Consider the following 15,581-nt stretch of genomic DNA (forward strand, 5'->3'; position numbering starts at 1 on the left):
ATGTTACAACATCTACAAAATCCCAATTTTTTACTTGCCACTACTCAGTTACATCATGACAGCTGCAAGTCACATTTTTCTAGTCTTCTTACTAATGAGTCACCTTTCATAAGCAAGCCACTGCAACAAACATGTTCAAGGAACATTTTCTTTTTCTGCTCCTAGTATTTGAAACACAAGTATTCAAACTTCATGTATAAACCTATGGGTAAAGTCTTATTCTTTTTATTCTTCGGGGACCTACACAAGTATACCTTTACAGAGAACAATGATTATTTTAAAAGTAAAATATCAGAAAATATACTATCATACAGTACTTTTAAATTTTCTTGAAATCTCAGCTGTCAAATAAATTATTCACATACAATTTTTTAAAGAAAATTGCTTTGAGACCTAGAAAAATATTCTTCCCTAGAATAGCCTGTTGAAGAAAAGTGAAAGAAAATTAGAATAGAGAAAGAAAATGAATTGCTTTATTTTAGCCAGTTTTAGCAAAGAGTATCATAATGTTTCAGTTAAATAGCCATAGACAAACAGGAATTTTATTTTAAAATACAAATCAAAACCACTAAGGATACTGACACAAACAGACTTACATAGCCAGTAAGTTATTTCTGTTTACGCTCAAAAAGAGACCTTAATCCAAAGGAAAGATATTAGGTGATTAACACAAAATATACAAACCCAGTAAGCACTGTGTTATAAGACATGTTTCTCAACATGTTAATAACCTTAAAAGTAAGAAATACTAACATTTTTGATGGCAACAGCACGATATCCTCAGACCACTGCATCTCAAATGTTGACTATTACTTTTAAGTTCTTAGTAGCAAAACAGAGCTTGAACAGCATTCATGAGACAGAGCATTGGGCAAATGTTACAGGGAAGCAAATGTCACATGCACAGCACATCTTGAGGCAGCCCTGCCCAATTACACCAACACAGAGAATCTCAAAGTGCACCTGTTCTCAGATGCAACCAAAACGTATTTACTCTGCATTTACTTCAAAGTCAACAGGACAATCAAATCAACACTCCAAAGCCACCAACCCATAGCAAAAATAACTCTTCTTTATTAAGAGTATTTTCCACAACCAAAAACAGGTTAGAGTTTTTAAAAACTCAGCCAATTGCATGTTGGTGTAATCTAATATTAGGCAATTTATAGTAAGCAGTAAGGCTTAGATGAAATTCCTCATTTCTTACTGTTACCCAGTGGAAAGAAGTGTTAAGAGCATCTCCCCCAACCTTTTTTTTTTTACAAAGTTAAAAAAAAAAAAGTAAAACCTTTAGAGGTATACAAAGGACACACAAAGACCCATTACCACAGAGGTAGACCCATGAGCTGTAAGAAAAGCCTGATGTCCCTAGGGAAAGAATGGAAATGCGTTATGCTGCTTGGTCATAATGACACACAAATTGAAGAGGCTCAGTGCCCAGCACCACAGACCAGGAGGAGGAGTGGAGTGTGAGAACAATTCCATGGAAGTGCATGAATTGTTAGCTTTGTGGTTTACCTTGTTCAAAAAATTGTGATCGCCTTTTTAAGTTTTTCAAAGAAATGGATTCAGATGCTAGTTGAAAAAAAAATAAACACCAGGTCATTCATTTTGATTTCTCACCACTGGGAAATTAAATGATACTTGATATGCCTTTCCAATCTGTAGCAAGATATTTTAAAAGAGGACAAACTGATAGCCATAGAAGATATAGATTATTTCAAGGCACAGGGACACGCAATTTTAGTAGCCTACACTACATTCGGATTAGAAGGAACAAATATTTATATTAATAAATTTTAGCACGCAGCATCATAGTTCACAGCTATGTAAAGCCAAAGTGCCATTGTCCATGCTACGTCACACTGTTTTAGGGAAGAGGAAATTAATAGTTTTTGCTTAGGTTCAACAATCCATAATCTCGTCTGCTACATGGAAAACTGTCTATAACAGGTTTCACAACGCTTATAAGAAGTGAAACGTAATGGGGAAGAAAACAAACAAAATGATACCCAGAGAAAGATCAAATAAAACCAAATAATAAAGTCGCAACATTCTTCTAATTAGAATTTTTTGACCTAGTTTTCAAGATCTGGTAGCTACTAATATTAAGTCAAGCAAATGGAGTTCAGCCAAGAAAACGAAAAAAAACATTCTGACTTCTCCCATAGATCTGTCAAAGACTACAGCATAAAATATATATGTGATTATTACTTGATAGTAGTTAGTGGTTACTTATCTAAACAAAACCTTCCAATGACAGGGCCCACGTAGAGTCCCCTAGTCATCAAAGAGTTAGATGACTGATCAACTATCTCACCTGAGCCACTGCAGAACAGGACCCAGGTGCTTTGCATGTAACATCACAGTGAAAAATAAGCAAAGTTTGCTTCAAAAACTTCTTTGAAAAAGAATGCAACTGAAAACAAAATGTAGTCATTTCTTTCTTTGTTTCAGGTGAAATGAAATATGAAATTAAATAATTGATAAGAAAAGGGAAATTTATGTATTTAGGTTGGCTTTAAGATAATGTATTATAAACTGTCAAATGTAGATTTAAAGCCACCAAAGCACTGTGAAAACCCAGTCCCATTCTTGGCAGTCTAGTTTCAGGGCAGAAGTCTCACCTTCATTGTGTTCCTTCCCCTGCCTACATTGACTGGGTCTATTCTTGTTTTTCTGTGCCCAAGGAATAGCACAAAATGTATGGCAGCTAAATTACTTCCAGATGGGCAGAAGAAGGAAGATGGAGATAACTCCAAAATTTCCCTAGATACTTTGCCTTCTTTTTCATTACAAATGGGTACATCTGCTAATGACTTCATTGCCACTAGCATTTCCCTCTTATGGCTAACTGCCTTCAAGCTTGTCCCTTTCACAACAATAAAGAAGAAAGGAAACTTCATTCATAGTTTCATGCTTAGCTAAGATTCCCTGTTGCCAGCATACCATAGCAAGAAAGCTGACAGCCTCAGGAAAACCAGTCTTTCTTATTTGACTTGGGCAGGCACTCAAAGCTCTGGAATATGCTGCCAAAGCTTTGTTTGCAGTTCCTGAACTATTCAGCACTGGAACTGAACGCCCTTCCACCTGGCTGCAACTGGATCTGTGTGCTAACCTTTTTAGTTTCAACTTGCAGCAGATCAGTTTTTCTTTCACTTACAGATATTAATTTTTAGAATAGCAGAACTTGAGTGCTGTGTCTTTTCCTGTATTATAAATGTAAGTTAGAATAGTGATATTTACCTTTTGATTCAAAAGCATTGCTTTCATCATGGATTCCATTGATTTCTTTGGATTCAATATTCTGGAAAGGATAAAAGTGCTAGTTAATATTCTCTCCAGCTAGACTTTGGGCTTAAATAATGCATTTCTCATTAGTGAATATATATTTTAACAAGATTAGTTTCTCGAGATATTGATCCATTTCTTACAACCTTTTACATGTAGTAGAAACTTAAGTTTTTTTATTATACTTCAATATTTGTGGCAGAATTAATGACCAGCTGCAGGCATGAATGATTTTAAGTTGAATCAATCATTAATTTTCCAAGAAATAAAATCAACTAGATAATTATTAGTTCATTTTGCTTATATTTATGAGCACACAAAACAGTCATATTGGATTATCAAACATTTAAACCTTTCTTATACAATATGGTAAGATTTCCTTATTAAATAAAAGGAGTTACTTGGACTTGAAAATAAAAATAACACAATCTAAGAAGTGAGTATAAATGCACAATATTTAGTTGAAATTTAAATTTATTAACTTAAACAATTTGTATCATAACTAAAAACCACATTACTTCAAAGTCTATATAAAAAAATTCCTTTGACACTTAGAAAAATTTCTACATTATATTTTTTATCAAATTAATAAAACGGATTTCTCTTAACCACATATGTAAGTCTACCCATCAAATTCATCTACACAAAAACTAAAAATGCTTCATGAAGTTTTACATTACACCCAACTATTACATTTATTTGCCAGTCAAGACTAAGGAATGCATAAAGGAGTTATAGTGTATAATTTTATATAATTGCTACTTTATGCTCACAAAGATCTTAGAGGTGGGTCTAATGATGAAAGGCTGGTGGAAACACATGCAAGTCAACATTATGGGATCTTCTGATTTTACCATTATGTAACTCACAACTACTGTATGAGGAATACCTATGGTTTTCAAAAATATATTTTATAATATCTCTTTACTGTATGTTACCTTATTCAATCATTTACATTTTAAAGGTCGTATCAAAATTGCACAAACAAAATAAATTATTTTCTTCCATACACAATTCTAACGGCTGCTTTGCTCCACACCAGCACTCCTACTTCTCTAAATACTCACAGAACTGTGAAGGCTTTCGGAGAAATCAGTTGTTACAGACAGATTTGAAGATTTTTCTGAGTTGTAAATTCCAGAAGTTGCATCAATCCACTTTGTTTCAGGTGAACCTATAATTTTGGTAGCCATACTGGTGAGATTGAGGGTTTTATGCCGTATAAATGGCAGGGAAGGTTGGTCTTTGCCCCAGTCTGATTGGCACATGAAGATCAAATGAGTACACATAAATGGTGAAGTAGAAAGAATAAAGTCATTGAATACACATATTAAAAAAATCTACATAGACAAGACAAACAAATCAGGCAGTGTGTGAAATAAATCAAGAGTTTAGGGCTTTTTACCAACAGACCACCTTCCTGAAACACAAGGGTTAAATCATGTTAGTAATGAAAAAACTAGCAAATTTGCTGAATCTTTCCCATGGACCAGAAAAAAAATATTTTGATATCATAAGCTGGTAGGTCTGCAGAGGTTTAATACCCTTTTCCATCTAACCTCTAAAACTAAGAAACACATTAATGGAATGCACATTCAAAGTTATTTGAGAATCAACAGGAGTATGACGTACCAGGCTCTTTCTATATATACCAGTATGGTTCTGGCGCTGCCGAGAAAGTTAAATCATAGCATAATTCTTAATACTCAGTATTTTAAACAACTCCTGGATGCAGATACATTTGTCTTCAATTGATATTTGCATTCAGTCAGACCAGTATATAAATCATTCAATAAATAATGTAGAATTCAGTAAATTTGCTAGTGAAAAGTCCAGACAGAATATTCAAAGGGGGAGGGTTCAAGATTTGTCACAACGTGACTACAAAACACCTTTAATGCCAAAGCATAAGTAAAGTGAAAAATATAAAAAGTTATTGCAGCAAACTGTTAGAAGCACTTGCCAAGCGCCAGGCCCCAGTTTCAAAGGCCAGGCATGGTGGTAGCACAAACTCACCAGCCTTTCCATAGCGCCTCACATCCATCACTAGGTTTCCAGTTTCTTGAGCTTTAGCCATGGTTTCCTCCCACTTTTTTGTATCCTTATATGGAAACTTGATGTTGTTAATAGCAATAATTTCATCATCTACCTGTAGCTGAGAAAATTCTGCTGGGCTACCTAAAAATGCAAAACAAATTAAACAACCAGCTGGGAAAAATTCCACATGTTCTACTAGTTGCTGCTTTAAGCTTAAGAAAAATGACTCTTAATTTCAATTAACCATTTCTCTCTTTTGCAGGTGGAGAAAGGTCACTATTTTTTTAATATCGAGTATCTACGTACAACATGCAAAGCATTAGAGTTAGTTTTTAAGTTCTATAGAATGCATCTTTGTTAAGAATTAAAGGAAAAATATATTCAATAAAACTTCTTTATTAACCTCCCAAGAACAAAAAAAAAAGTAATTCTTAAATTTGAAATGTGAAATACACTGCATTTTAATGAGCTTGCAAATCAGATACATTTTGGAATGGAGCAGAAGAAAACATAGCTATTTAAAACTGCTTAAAATTACTCCATAACTAAAATACCATTATCTAAATAAGGCAATCTTAAGATGTAAAAGAAATAACTGGTGTTAACATACAATTTTATATAGCTGAAATATGTAAAAAATAAAAGTAAAAATAAAGGAACTCCTCTTAGATACAACAGCTTTCATTTTAATTTTAGACCTTGTAATGTTTTGCAAAGAGTTCCTGGGCTTGACATGGTATAGACCTGGATGGGGGAGGGGAAATTCTTTTGCAGAAGTCCCAAAGACTTCATAGGCAATGTATATTAGAGCACTCAAAAAAAAAATCACCTTATTAAATAGCACTTATATATCTACTGCAAAGTATGGTGATCATGGCAAGTTCTTTCTGAATCTTAAGTGCTGTTAGTATTTCCAAATATAATATCCAAAATGGACAAAATCTGTAAAATCACAAAACTAATGCTCTTCAAAACTAAAATTAATTAGGCAAGAATAATAAACAATATGGAATTTGTAACCCCAACTAATAATCCCAGGGAAGAGTACGTATTCCGTGGCCTTAGAGTTGCATTTCTCACACATTTTCTCCTCCTATGTTAAATAGACTAATTTCTGTGGTCCCCAACCCCACAACGAAAGATGAAAAAGGAGAAGAAAGTTCAGTAGAGCTGAATATATCATTTACCTGCTTCAACTGATGCTACGAAGAGCCCAGGAATATCCCATTTTATTGTAAACCCAAAGTCAAGACTCTTCCCAGGCGTCTGGTTTATGCTGATTCTCATATCACTGAACTGATCCTGAAAACAAAACATGAAACGCTCATATCAGGTGTCCCTGGCAGCCACATGGAGGAAAGTCTATCCATGTAAGAAGGAAGGCTGCACGCTAGGTATACTTGAATCATTTCATGATAAGCTAGAAGCTTCATTCTTTCTTCCTTGGGTTGGTAAAGCTTTCATTTATATAAATAGCACCAAGTTTATTCTTTTTCCACTAAAATAAGGAAAATCTTATTGCCAGTACATCTTTTTCTTCATATTAATAATGTAATTCAATTAGCTGTGGACAAGCTTAGGTTTCTGCCCACTGTACAATTGGGTCTAATACACAGACCATGTATTCATTGCCCAGATATAAGTACAGTGATTTAAATCATTTATTCAAAAAGGACCACCAAACTTGTAAAAACCTATACCCAATACTTGACATATTTATCTGAATAACTTCAAGTGGTTCACAGACACATAATTTAGCCTCCAGTAGCACCCACTAGGACTGGTACCACTGCCCAGTGGGTATGTGAAGTTTGGAAGGGCATTTTTGCTTGCCCAAATGCCAGGTGAAAATTTAGTGTTTAAGGTGTAGCTGTTCTAAATGCTGCAAAATGCAGAACTATGTCAACTGTAAGGAATTATTCCTTAAGATACCAAGAGGGTCCCCTATTGACACACCCTGAGCCACAGACCATGACTTCCTCAAAATAACATCAGCCCATAAGCCCCCAAAAACAATAGCCTCTTGAACAAAAGGTATAATTACTCCCATTGCTATCATTATACTACCCAATAAATTCTGAATTCCATGGAACTTAAACTATTTTCTAAACCAAATGTTTCAAGTTTTACAGTATATTGTCTGTGCAAACCTTAAGTTCTTTTGTAATTTACATATTTTGTTTTGAGTGACCAACAGACAGATCATAAATATGAATTTATGAGATTCGTGCTTCAGCTCTTTGCTTCCTAATCATAAAAAGCAGACTTACCTGTTAGAATTCTTCCTAAACCTGTTTTACTTTCCAGAAAAAGACCTACCAATCTCCATTTTAATTTGGCAGTTAAACCTAACCCAAGGACCAATTCGGCAATTCATAAAACGTTCTGCCTTAGTTCTTCTACCCATAAAACAAGTTTAAAACAAGTGGCAATATTCTGAGAAAAACTAGGATAGTACATGCCATGGTATGGATGTGATTCATCACCAAGAAAACTCACGTTAAAATTTAATGGCCAATGTGGTGGTGTTTGGAGGTGTTACCTTTAACAGGTGTTTGGGTCATGAAGGATCTGCCCTCATGAAGGGATTAATGCAGTCTCATGGGAGAAGTTCTCACTCTAGCATGACTGAATTAGCTACCACAAGAGTGGGTTGTTATAAAGTGAGGTTGCCTTGTGTTGGGTCTCTGCACACCACTTGGCTTTCTGCTTTTCCATCATATTGTGACACAGCACATGGCCCTCACCTGAAGCCAAGCAGATGCCAGTGTCATGCTCTTTGACTTTCCAGACACCAGAACCATGAGCCAAATAAACCTCCTCTTTTCTTTATAAATCAATCAGCCTCAGGTATTCTGTTATAGCAACATTAAATGGACTAAGATAGTACACAAGAATTTAAAGGAAGGTACTAAATAAAAGATTAAGAATTTGCTACTCCATATGGATATGCAGAAGTACTATGACATTTCACTCATTCAACTGTTTGACATATATTGATTGTTTACTCTGTAGAAAACATAATACTTAGCACTGTGGGAAATAAAAATAAATTAGGGCTGATTATTGCTCTCAAAATATAATTGTTGATTTTTCAGTGGGTATAGGATTTTTAGGTTTCAGTAGAAAGCCTTTTGTAAAGCAGTTGGAATGTGGAAATGCAGATGTAGTCATAACACTTGTTAATAATCACCTGATGAATGCCAATCTGAAGAATATAATAAAACTCTGCTAAGAATAGCAAAAATTACTGGTTGTTTCTATTTCCTAGCCGAAACCACCATACACTTAAGTCAGAGATGACTCAGTGAAAATAAGTGGTCATCTTCACCACTCTTACAAAAAAAAAAATCTGACTTAGAGCCAATTAAACTGCAGAATCTATTTGCTGTGTAAGAAAGAGACAAATCAGGGGTTACATATTCAAAACACTGATGTTTTCTAGTTCTAAGAATAAAAGACAGGATGGAGTCTTGATAAATACTCTCAAAGTACATTAAAAATATTTCGTGGGAGATGATAGCAAGCGAACATTATCCTTTTCTACCAAATATAGGATCAAACAGAACGAGCTTAAGCCCTAGAGGGAAATGTTTCACTCTTATATTAAATTGGAAATACTGTCTCATGAAGGACTATACTTACCTCAGAAACAAAGAAATCACTATTTGAACATCTTAAATAGTAATAAAAGGGCAGATAACCATCTCTTCTTTGAAAGAGTTAACAGAAAGGACAGCGTCCCTGTGGCTACAGCCAGGCAGACTGTCGTTGTCAGTTGCTGGGACAGACACAGTCAAAGAGAAAAGAACCACATGGGTAATTACCGGTGCATTTCTCTCATTAACCAGGTGACCACATGCATGTCACTGGGCCTGGTAAAGCCTTCTCTTTCATAGATACTGATTTTTAATTTTGGTTTTAAGAAGCCTACTTTCAAATCAAAGTCTTATGCAGAGCGCCTCTTTCCAAACCAATATACGGAAAGGATTAAAGTGAGTGGCTGTGGTTTCAAAGTAAGAGTCCCAGAGCCCCACTTGTGTGGCCTTCCCCTTATGGCACTCTTGAGGCATCTCTGTTCAATCCCATGTTCTTACAGTAAATTATTCCTGAAACTTCTTGCAAGTGAACATATCTATAATTACATTCAAGTATAAATTGTTCAACAATGATTTCAGGAAGGATTTCAACTTCCTTATTTTTCTCTGCAAGGTATATGCCAAGTGAGTACCCTACAAAGAATCCAAGCTTCAGAAGATAATAATGGCAATATCATCTTTGAACTGGATGGAACAGGAATATAAATTATTGGGGGAGATCTAGATTCCTGATGACTGATAATGAACTATCCAAGTGGTTTCAGTTGTTCATGCCAGAAAAGATAAGGCAGTTGTCTATCAACATCTCAGTATATAAAATTAAAATTTCCCTCAAATTATGTACAACGTGAGCAGAAGTATCCATTGAAAGTTCAGATGGCCCCACCAACTGTCAGACTGATGCCTGATGAAACAGAAGTACAAGATTCTACATTTTTAAACAAAAACATGAGGGGGGTCTGGAGTCCCAAAGGTAACATTTATTTCTGCTAAATCTCTTGAATTAAGATTTTCATGTCACCATAGAATTTAATTTTAAAAACAGGGCCAATCTTAAATGTCAAATCAGAAAGCTACATTCCTCAAATTTTTTCTATTAGACAAATGTGTTAAGGGAAGCCTACTTAGTTGATAAAATTAACCCTAAAAGTAAATCTGGACTGTAAAATCAGGAATATCAGAGGAAATACATAATCTTTGAATTTGTATACATATAGTTCTTTAGTGTCTTTCTTTCAGAGTCTTACTGGAATGAGAAAATGAATTGAGTAGTCGTCAAATCTTGGTCTTTCTCTCTAAATCCTTCATTCCGCTGCAGCAGGTAGTGTTTCTATAATACACCCGTCACTGTCCTTATCCCATTCCAAGATTATCTTCTACCTACCAAATGCATCTTGAGTTTTCATCCCTCCAGGCACTACCCACTATTCTTGCTTTCTGGGAAACAATCTTCTAAAGTCACCTATTATCTCCACTTCTCCAGCCTTCCTTCCCATGTCTCTTGCCACTCAGTTTCACGAGCATGTTCCTCTTTTTCTCTCCTCTTTTCATTGTGTTGTTTGTTCCTTAGTCAGTCTCCAACCTCTCTGACTACATGCTTTTCTGAGCAACCTCCAATGTCCAAGTCCAACAATTTGAAAATTAAATTCATTATCTTCCTCCCAAACCTGTTCTTCTACCTCTTGCTTTACATATTTTGGTTGATTGCATCAATAGCTCATCAGATGCCCAAGTTAGAAACACCGGATTCTTTCTGGGCCTCTTTCTCCTTCCTTCCCCTAACTGTTCCCCACTCAAATACCACAATCCCTGTACTACTACTCTCCACCATACACGCTTACATTTTACAAAGTTCTATCAAGTCCATAATCCATCTTGAATCATCCCCACTTTACCACCCTCCCTTGGGGTATCATCATAGCTCAGGCCATTATCTCCTCTAAACTCCTATGGTTACCCCGGGTTACTGGCTCTCTTGCCTCCAGCCCTTATTCTGTTCATTGTCCACACAGCTGCCAGAACTTTAGTTATAGAATATGCTATTATATCACACTCTGTTTTTAAATTGCTGGCAGCTCCTTACTGCCCTACTTGGAAGATTTTGAACTCTGCATGTTAGTTCTGGTAAGTTTCAATAAACATATAATATCACCTTTCCTCAAAATGATTTCAAGGATGATTTTATCTTTATAGACAAAAAGGCATTTCATCCCCCAGTGGTTCTAAAATCCTAAAGACATAGCAAAGTCCAAATAAGTCAACATGTATTCTCTTAAATATACATAAGGCAGTCCTCAAATATGAGTCTGTCATATTTCAAAAAACTTTCACATCAGATAAATCGCAGTTGTGGCCAAGGCATTTCGCCAGCCTGGGGCAAGTTTTATAACTTTCAAATCTCAAGTACTTCATTGGTAAAAATGGGGCTAATACACCTACTTTGCAGGGTTATTGAGATGATTAAATGAAACATTTAAAAGGTGTCAAGGCAGACATGACTGATGCCCAGTAATGGCCTTCTTTTTCCCATGGAAGCAAATGTTAAACATAATACCCATGCTGGCTAAGCAGTTTCCAGATCAATTAAAGAAAATCCCATTTAATTCTCAAATACTTAGCTCTAAAGCCAAGAAAATTTGGTCAGCATTCAGCGAACATGTACAGATCCAGGCACTTCACTGACAAGGAGGAAGGGAGGGTTGTGTTTCACCCTCATGGAGAGCAGGTTCTAGTGAAGGTGAAAAGTTAGCAAAAGTGCAGCTATATCCAAAGGGTCACTAATCGTGGGGCTGAGATCAGGATATGGACATGCAGAAAGGTTCCTTTCTTCCATATGTGTCATCCCATTTAGGGGTTACTGCTTTAAAAAATCTGGAGCAGAGTTTCTGGAAAGCGGATTTGTAGAGAGTTTGAAAATCTAGAGCTCTGAAAGGACAGAAAAAAAAAACCAGAAACCTGTAGGCAAGACCAACTTTGGGGAGAATCATGAAAACCACATCTGCATGTGGAGGGGGGTGAAGAACTCCAGGAGTCACACTCCCTCTCCTTTGCCTGGGTTCACCTCCAGAATGAGCTTGGCAGCTGGGATTGGCAAGAAAGGTAGAGAAAAATCAAAACTACAAGAGAAGAAAGGGGGAAAAAAGAAGAGAGAAGGACAAAACCCACAGCTCAGCTATGAGGATGAAAAGGAAATCTCTATGGGCAGATTTTAAATAAGACCATATTAAGTGCTTTCCTTCATTATGATTTTTCTACTTTATGGCACATGCCACCTTATTAGTGCAATTCTGAGAGGCTCCTAACTAGTCTCTGCTTCCAGATTTGGCTTTCCTAAAATAACTCTAGGGAACACCATAGTGCTTACATTCCTTTTTTTTTTTTTTTTTTTTTTTTTGAGACCGAGTTTCGCTCTTGTTACCCTGGCTGAAGTGCAATGGCGCAATTTCGGCTCACTGCAACCTCCGCCTCCTGGGTTCAGGCAATTCTCCTGCCTCAGCCTCCCGAGTAGCTGGGATTACAGGCATGTGCCACCATGCCCAGCTAATTTTTGTATTTTTAGTAGAGACAGGGTTCCACCATGTTGACCGGGATGGTCTCGATCTCTTGATCTCGGAATCCACCCGTCTCAGCCTCCCAAAGTGCTGGGATTACAGGCTTGAGCCAACGCACCCAGCCAGTGCTTACATTCCTAAAACAACCCTTAATCTTCAAATGCCCACACTAAAGAACCAATAAGGACTCTAAATTACCTGCCTGATCAAGTTCATACTTCAGCCTAGTAATCAAGGCCTTGAATACAGTTCAAGTCAGTAAAACTAAGTGCCAATTATATGTAAGAATGTACAAAGAATATCAGTGAAGGAGGAACACGTAACTATATGGGACAAGGAAGAATTCAGTGAGTGAAACTTTTCAAGGGTACGAAGTTTGATTCCAGTGGGGGAGGGGTGATAACTTGTTTCATGAAGAAAGTGGTCCTCCTGGGCTTTTGAGGAACAGTAAGACTTTAAAAGGCAGAGATGTGTGAAATAAGCATCTTCAAATGGGGAAGCAATGATGAGCTCCAGAAAGTACAGGACGTATCCAAGAAAAAGCAAGCAGCCATATGCAGGTGAATCACCTCTCTTTCCCAGGACATAGCATGCTAGCATAACGTGATACTAAATCTTGAGTCAGACTGTCTGGGTTCATATCCTGACTCCACTTGGTACCCTGCACAGCCCTGAACAAGTAAAATGCCCATGCCATGCCTCAATTTTTATGTTTATAAAATAGGGATAATCATGATCGTCCACATCGGACTGTGGATGACTTCACAGGGCTGATGTGAGGATTAACTAAGATACCTCCCTGAGAAGCCTGGTTGGCACATAATAAGCATGCTACCATCAGCTATGACTGCGCTACAAAGGGAATGAGAGATATAAGTGCTTCCCTGAGCACTACGAACTTCATTCAGCAAACCCCACAGTGCTACTAGAAGCTTTGGAGTAGAGAAATTACTGAGTCCAACCCGGCATCAAGTTAATCTGATGCCAGTCTTGTGCAGTACACACTAACACCTGTAACTATTTGCACAGATAGGAAAAGGGCCTGGATTAGCGTAATAGAAGCCAGGATAGAAATGATTATAACATCAGCTGCACATGGTGGCTCACATCTGTAATCCCAGCATTTTTGGAGGCCAAGATAAATGGATTGTTTGAGCCCAGGAGTTCGAGAGCAGCCTGGGCAACATGGTGAAAGCCCAACTCTACAAAAAAATACAAAAATTAGCCAGGAGTGGTGACATGTGCCTGCAGTCCCAGCTACTCAGGAGGCTAAGGTGGGAGGATTGCTTGAGTTCACTGTACTACAGCCTGGCAACAGAGTAAGACCCTATCTAAAAAAAAAGAAAGAAAAGAATAACATCAGGGGGATTTTGGAGTTTGGAAAAGACAGTGCCAGCAAAAGTGCAAGGTATGGAAGAGAAAAATAACCTGAAGAACATTCTTTTACAAACCTACCAAAACATTTAGATGATCAGCCACATGCTACTCTTGATTCTGCTATCCTCTGAACACCTAGAGCTACAGTGTCTGAATGAAGTCTGGAGGAGTGTTGCACGGGCCCTTTACATATTGCTCAGCCGTCATACACATTCACACCCTTCTCTCAAGGCAGTAAGCTCCTTCTGAGACAAAGGCAGTGCGGTGGTATAGAAGCTATGGCCCTACTGGCACAGAAATGGACACACCAAGCATCAGAGATTGGTAAGTCACCTTATGAATTATGTCTATGTTAAAGAATTCCAATGGCTTCCACTGTCATCAGGCCTAATTTTTCTTGGTGAAATACCATCTCAAGTTTGGGAACAAAGAAGTATAAATCCATTAATGATGAAAGCTGAAACAGTGCCACATTAATTGAAGCTCCTCTGAATTGCAATAACCTGAGACACACCCACACACCACACTTTGCCTCTGTTCCTTAATCCGAAGTTGCAGTTACTCAGCTGCCACCCTGAGGGAGGTACTAACACCCAGCATGCAGCACCTGATTCAGGCTGCTTTGTTGGATTTACTATTTGAAAAAGGTAAAGGCAAATATACAAATCCATGAAACAAAAGACACTTTGCTTTTGCTTTTATTATTCATTCCTGGTACCTTATGTTCCCCAAGTACAATACAGCATAGGCTATTGTTCTCCTCAACTGAGACTTAGGATGTTAATTATATATTTCCAGTTCCTTCAACATGGAATGATAATTTGCAACTAATTATTTCGGCAAGCTAAAGAAATTGTTTTTAGATATATGCCTGTAAATATGCAAGGGAAAAAAACAAAAGAAATATACCTAGATGTTAACAATTACCTCTAAATGATGGAATCATCAGAAATTTAAATTATTTATACTTCCCTGCATTTCCAAATTTTCTAAAGTACATAGTACTTTATAACTAGAAAAGAAAGTTTAAATTTCTTAAGTTTTCCCACACAAATAAAAAATCAATAATAATAAATATGAAATGCCAAATAATTTTACATCATTTAATTAATATAACTTAGGACAAGTCATATATATATATATATGTGTGTGTGTACACACACATGCACATGCACACACACACACACACACACACCATACACACACTGTCTTTCTCTTAAAGTTTTGCAGGGCAACAGGGAATACTAAAGCAAGTCGAAGAACCACAAAAGCTCCTCCATGCTAAGGGGTTCATTCAACTATCAAATTGCTAAGCAAGAATTTTTCTAAGAAAGAGCTTTCTGTTCACCAAAGACTTTCAGTGTGTTTTACAGGTAGGCTACAAAGAACATTTATTACCTAATCATTCTCTAAGAAGTCATCTATTAGAATTTTAAGTAGGAAAAACCACACACATCCCCAATCATTCTTCACCTGATGGTATATTTTGTTTGGACTCCAAATGTTGTGGAATACAATTGTCATATTATAACAAGCCTGGATAGTCCCATTAAGAGACAAGAGGCCATCAAAAATTATGTTCAGATGTTCTAAAGTATGAAATAGTATTAAAAGTCATTAGAAGATTAAAATAATCGAAAAAGAAATGCCATGTCCCTAGAGGCGAGCACCTATCATGTGCATCAATTTTTCCTTGTGGCCTGTTAAGTTCCCTGGGAAAGGGCTT

At 36.8% G+C, this 15,581-nt stretch overlaps 1 protein-coding gene across 50 annotated transcripts in view; it reads right to left on the bottom strand.

Annotated features, from left to right (window-relative positions):
* Positions 1-15,581, bottom strand: part of LMO7 (LIM domain 7) — a 228,749-nt gene that overhangs the window by 22,248 nt on the left and 190,920 nt on the right. For 13 of the 50 annotated variants that reach the window (XM_017970816.4, XM_035296125.3, XM_054252360.2 and 10 more), the window contains 6 exons: positions 6,516-6,630; positions 5,308-5,469; positions 4,359-4,546; positions 3,247-3,307; positions 1,519-1,575; positions 1,327-1,368 (listed from right to left, as the gene is read on the bottom strand). In XM_017970816.4, coding sequence (XP_017826305.4) covers positions 1,327-1,368; positions 1,519-1,575; positions 3,247-3,307; positions 4,359-4,546; positions 5,308-5,469; positions 6,516-6,630 — 625 coding nt within the window. The remainder of the gene's footprint in view (positions 1-1,326; positions 1,369-1,518; positions 1,576-3,246; positions 3,308-4,358; positions 4,547-5,307; positions 5,470-6,515; positions 6,631-15,581) is intronic. The other 37 variants (XM_078345748.1, XM_035296137.3, XM_054252371.2 and 34 more) reach the window with 5 other exon arrangements.

This window comes from Callithrix jacchus, chromosome 1 (assembly GCF_049354715.1).
Source record: "Callithrix jacchus isolate 240 chromosome 1, calJac240_pri, whole genome shotgun sequence".
NCBI classification, from domain to species: Eukaryota; Metazoa; Chordata; class Mammalia; order Primates; family Cebidae; genus Callithrix; species Callithrix jacchus.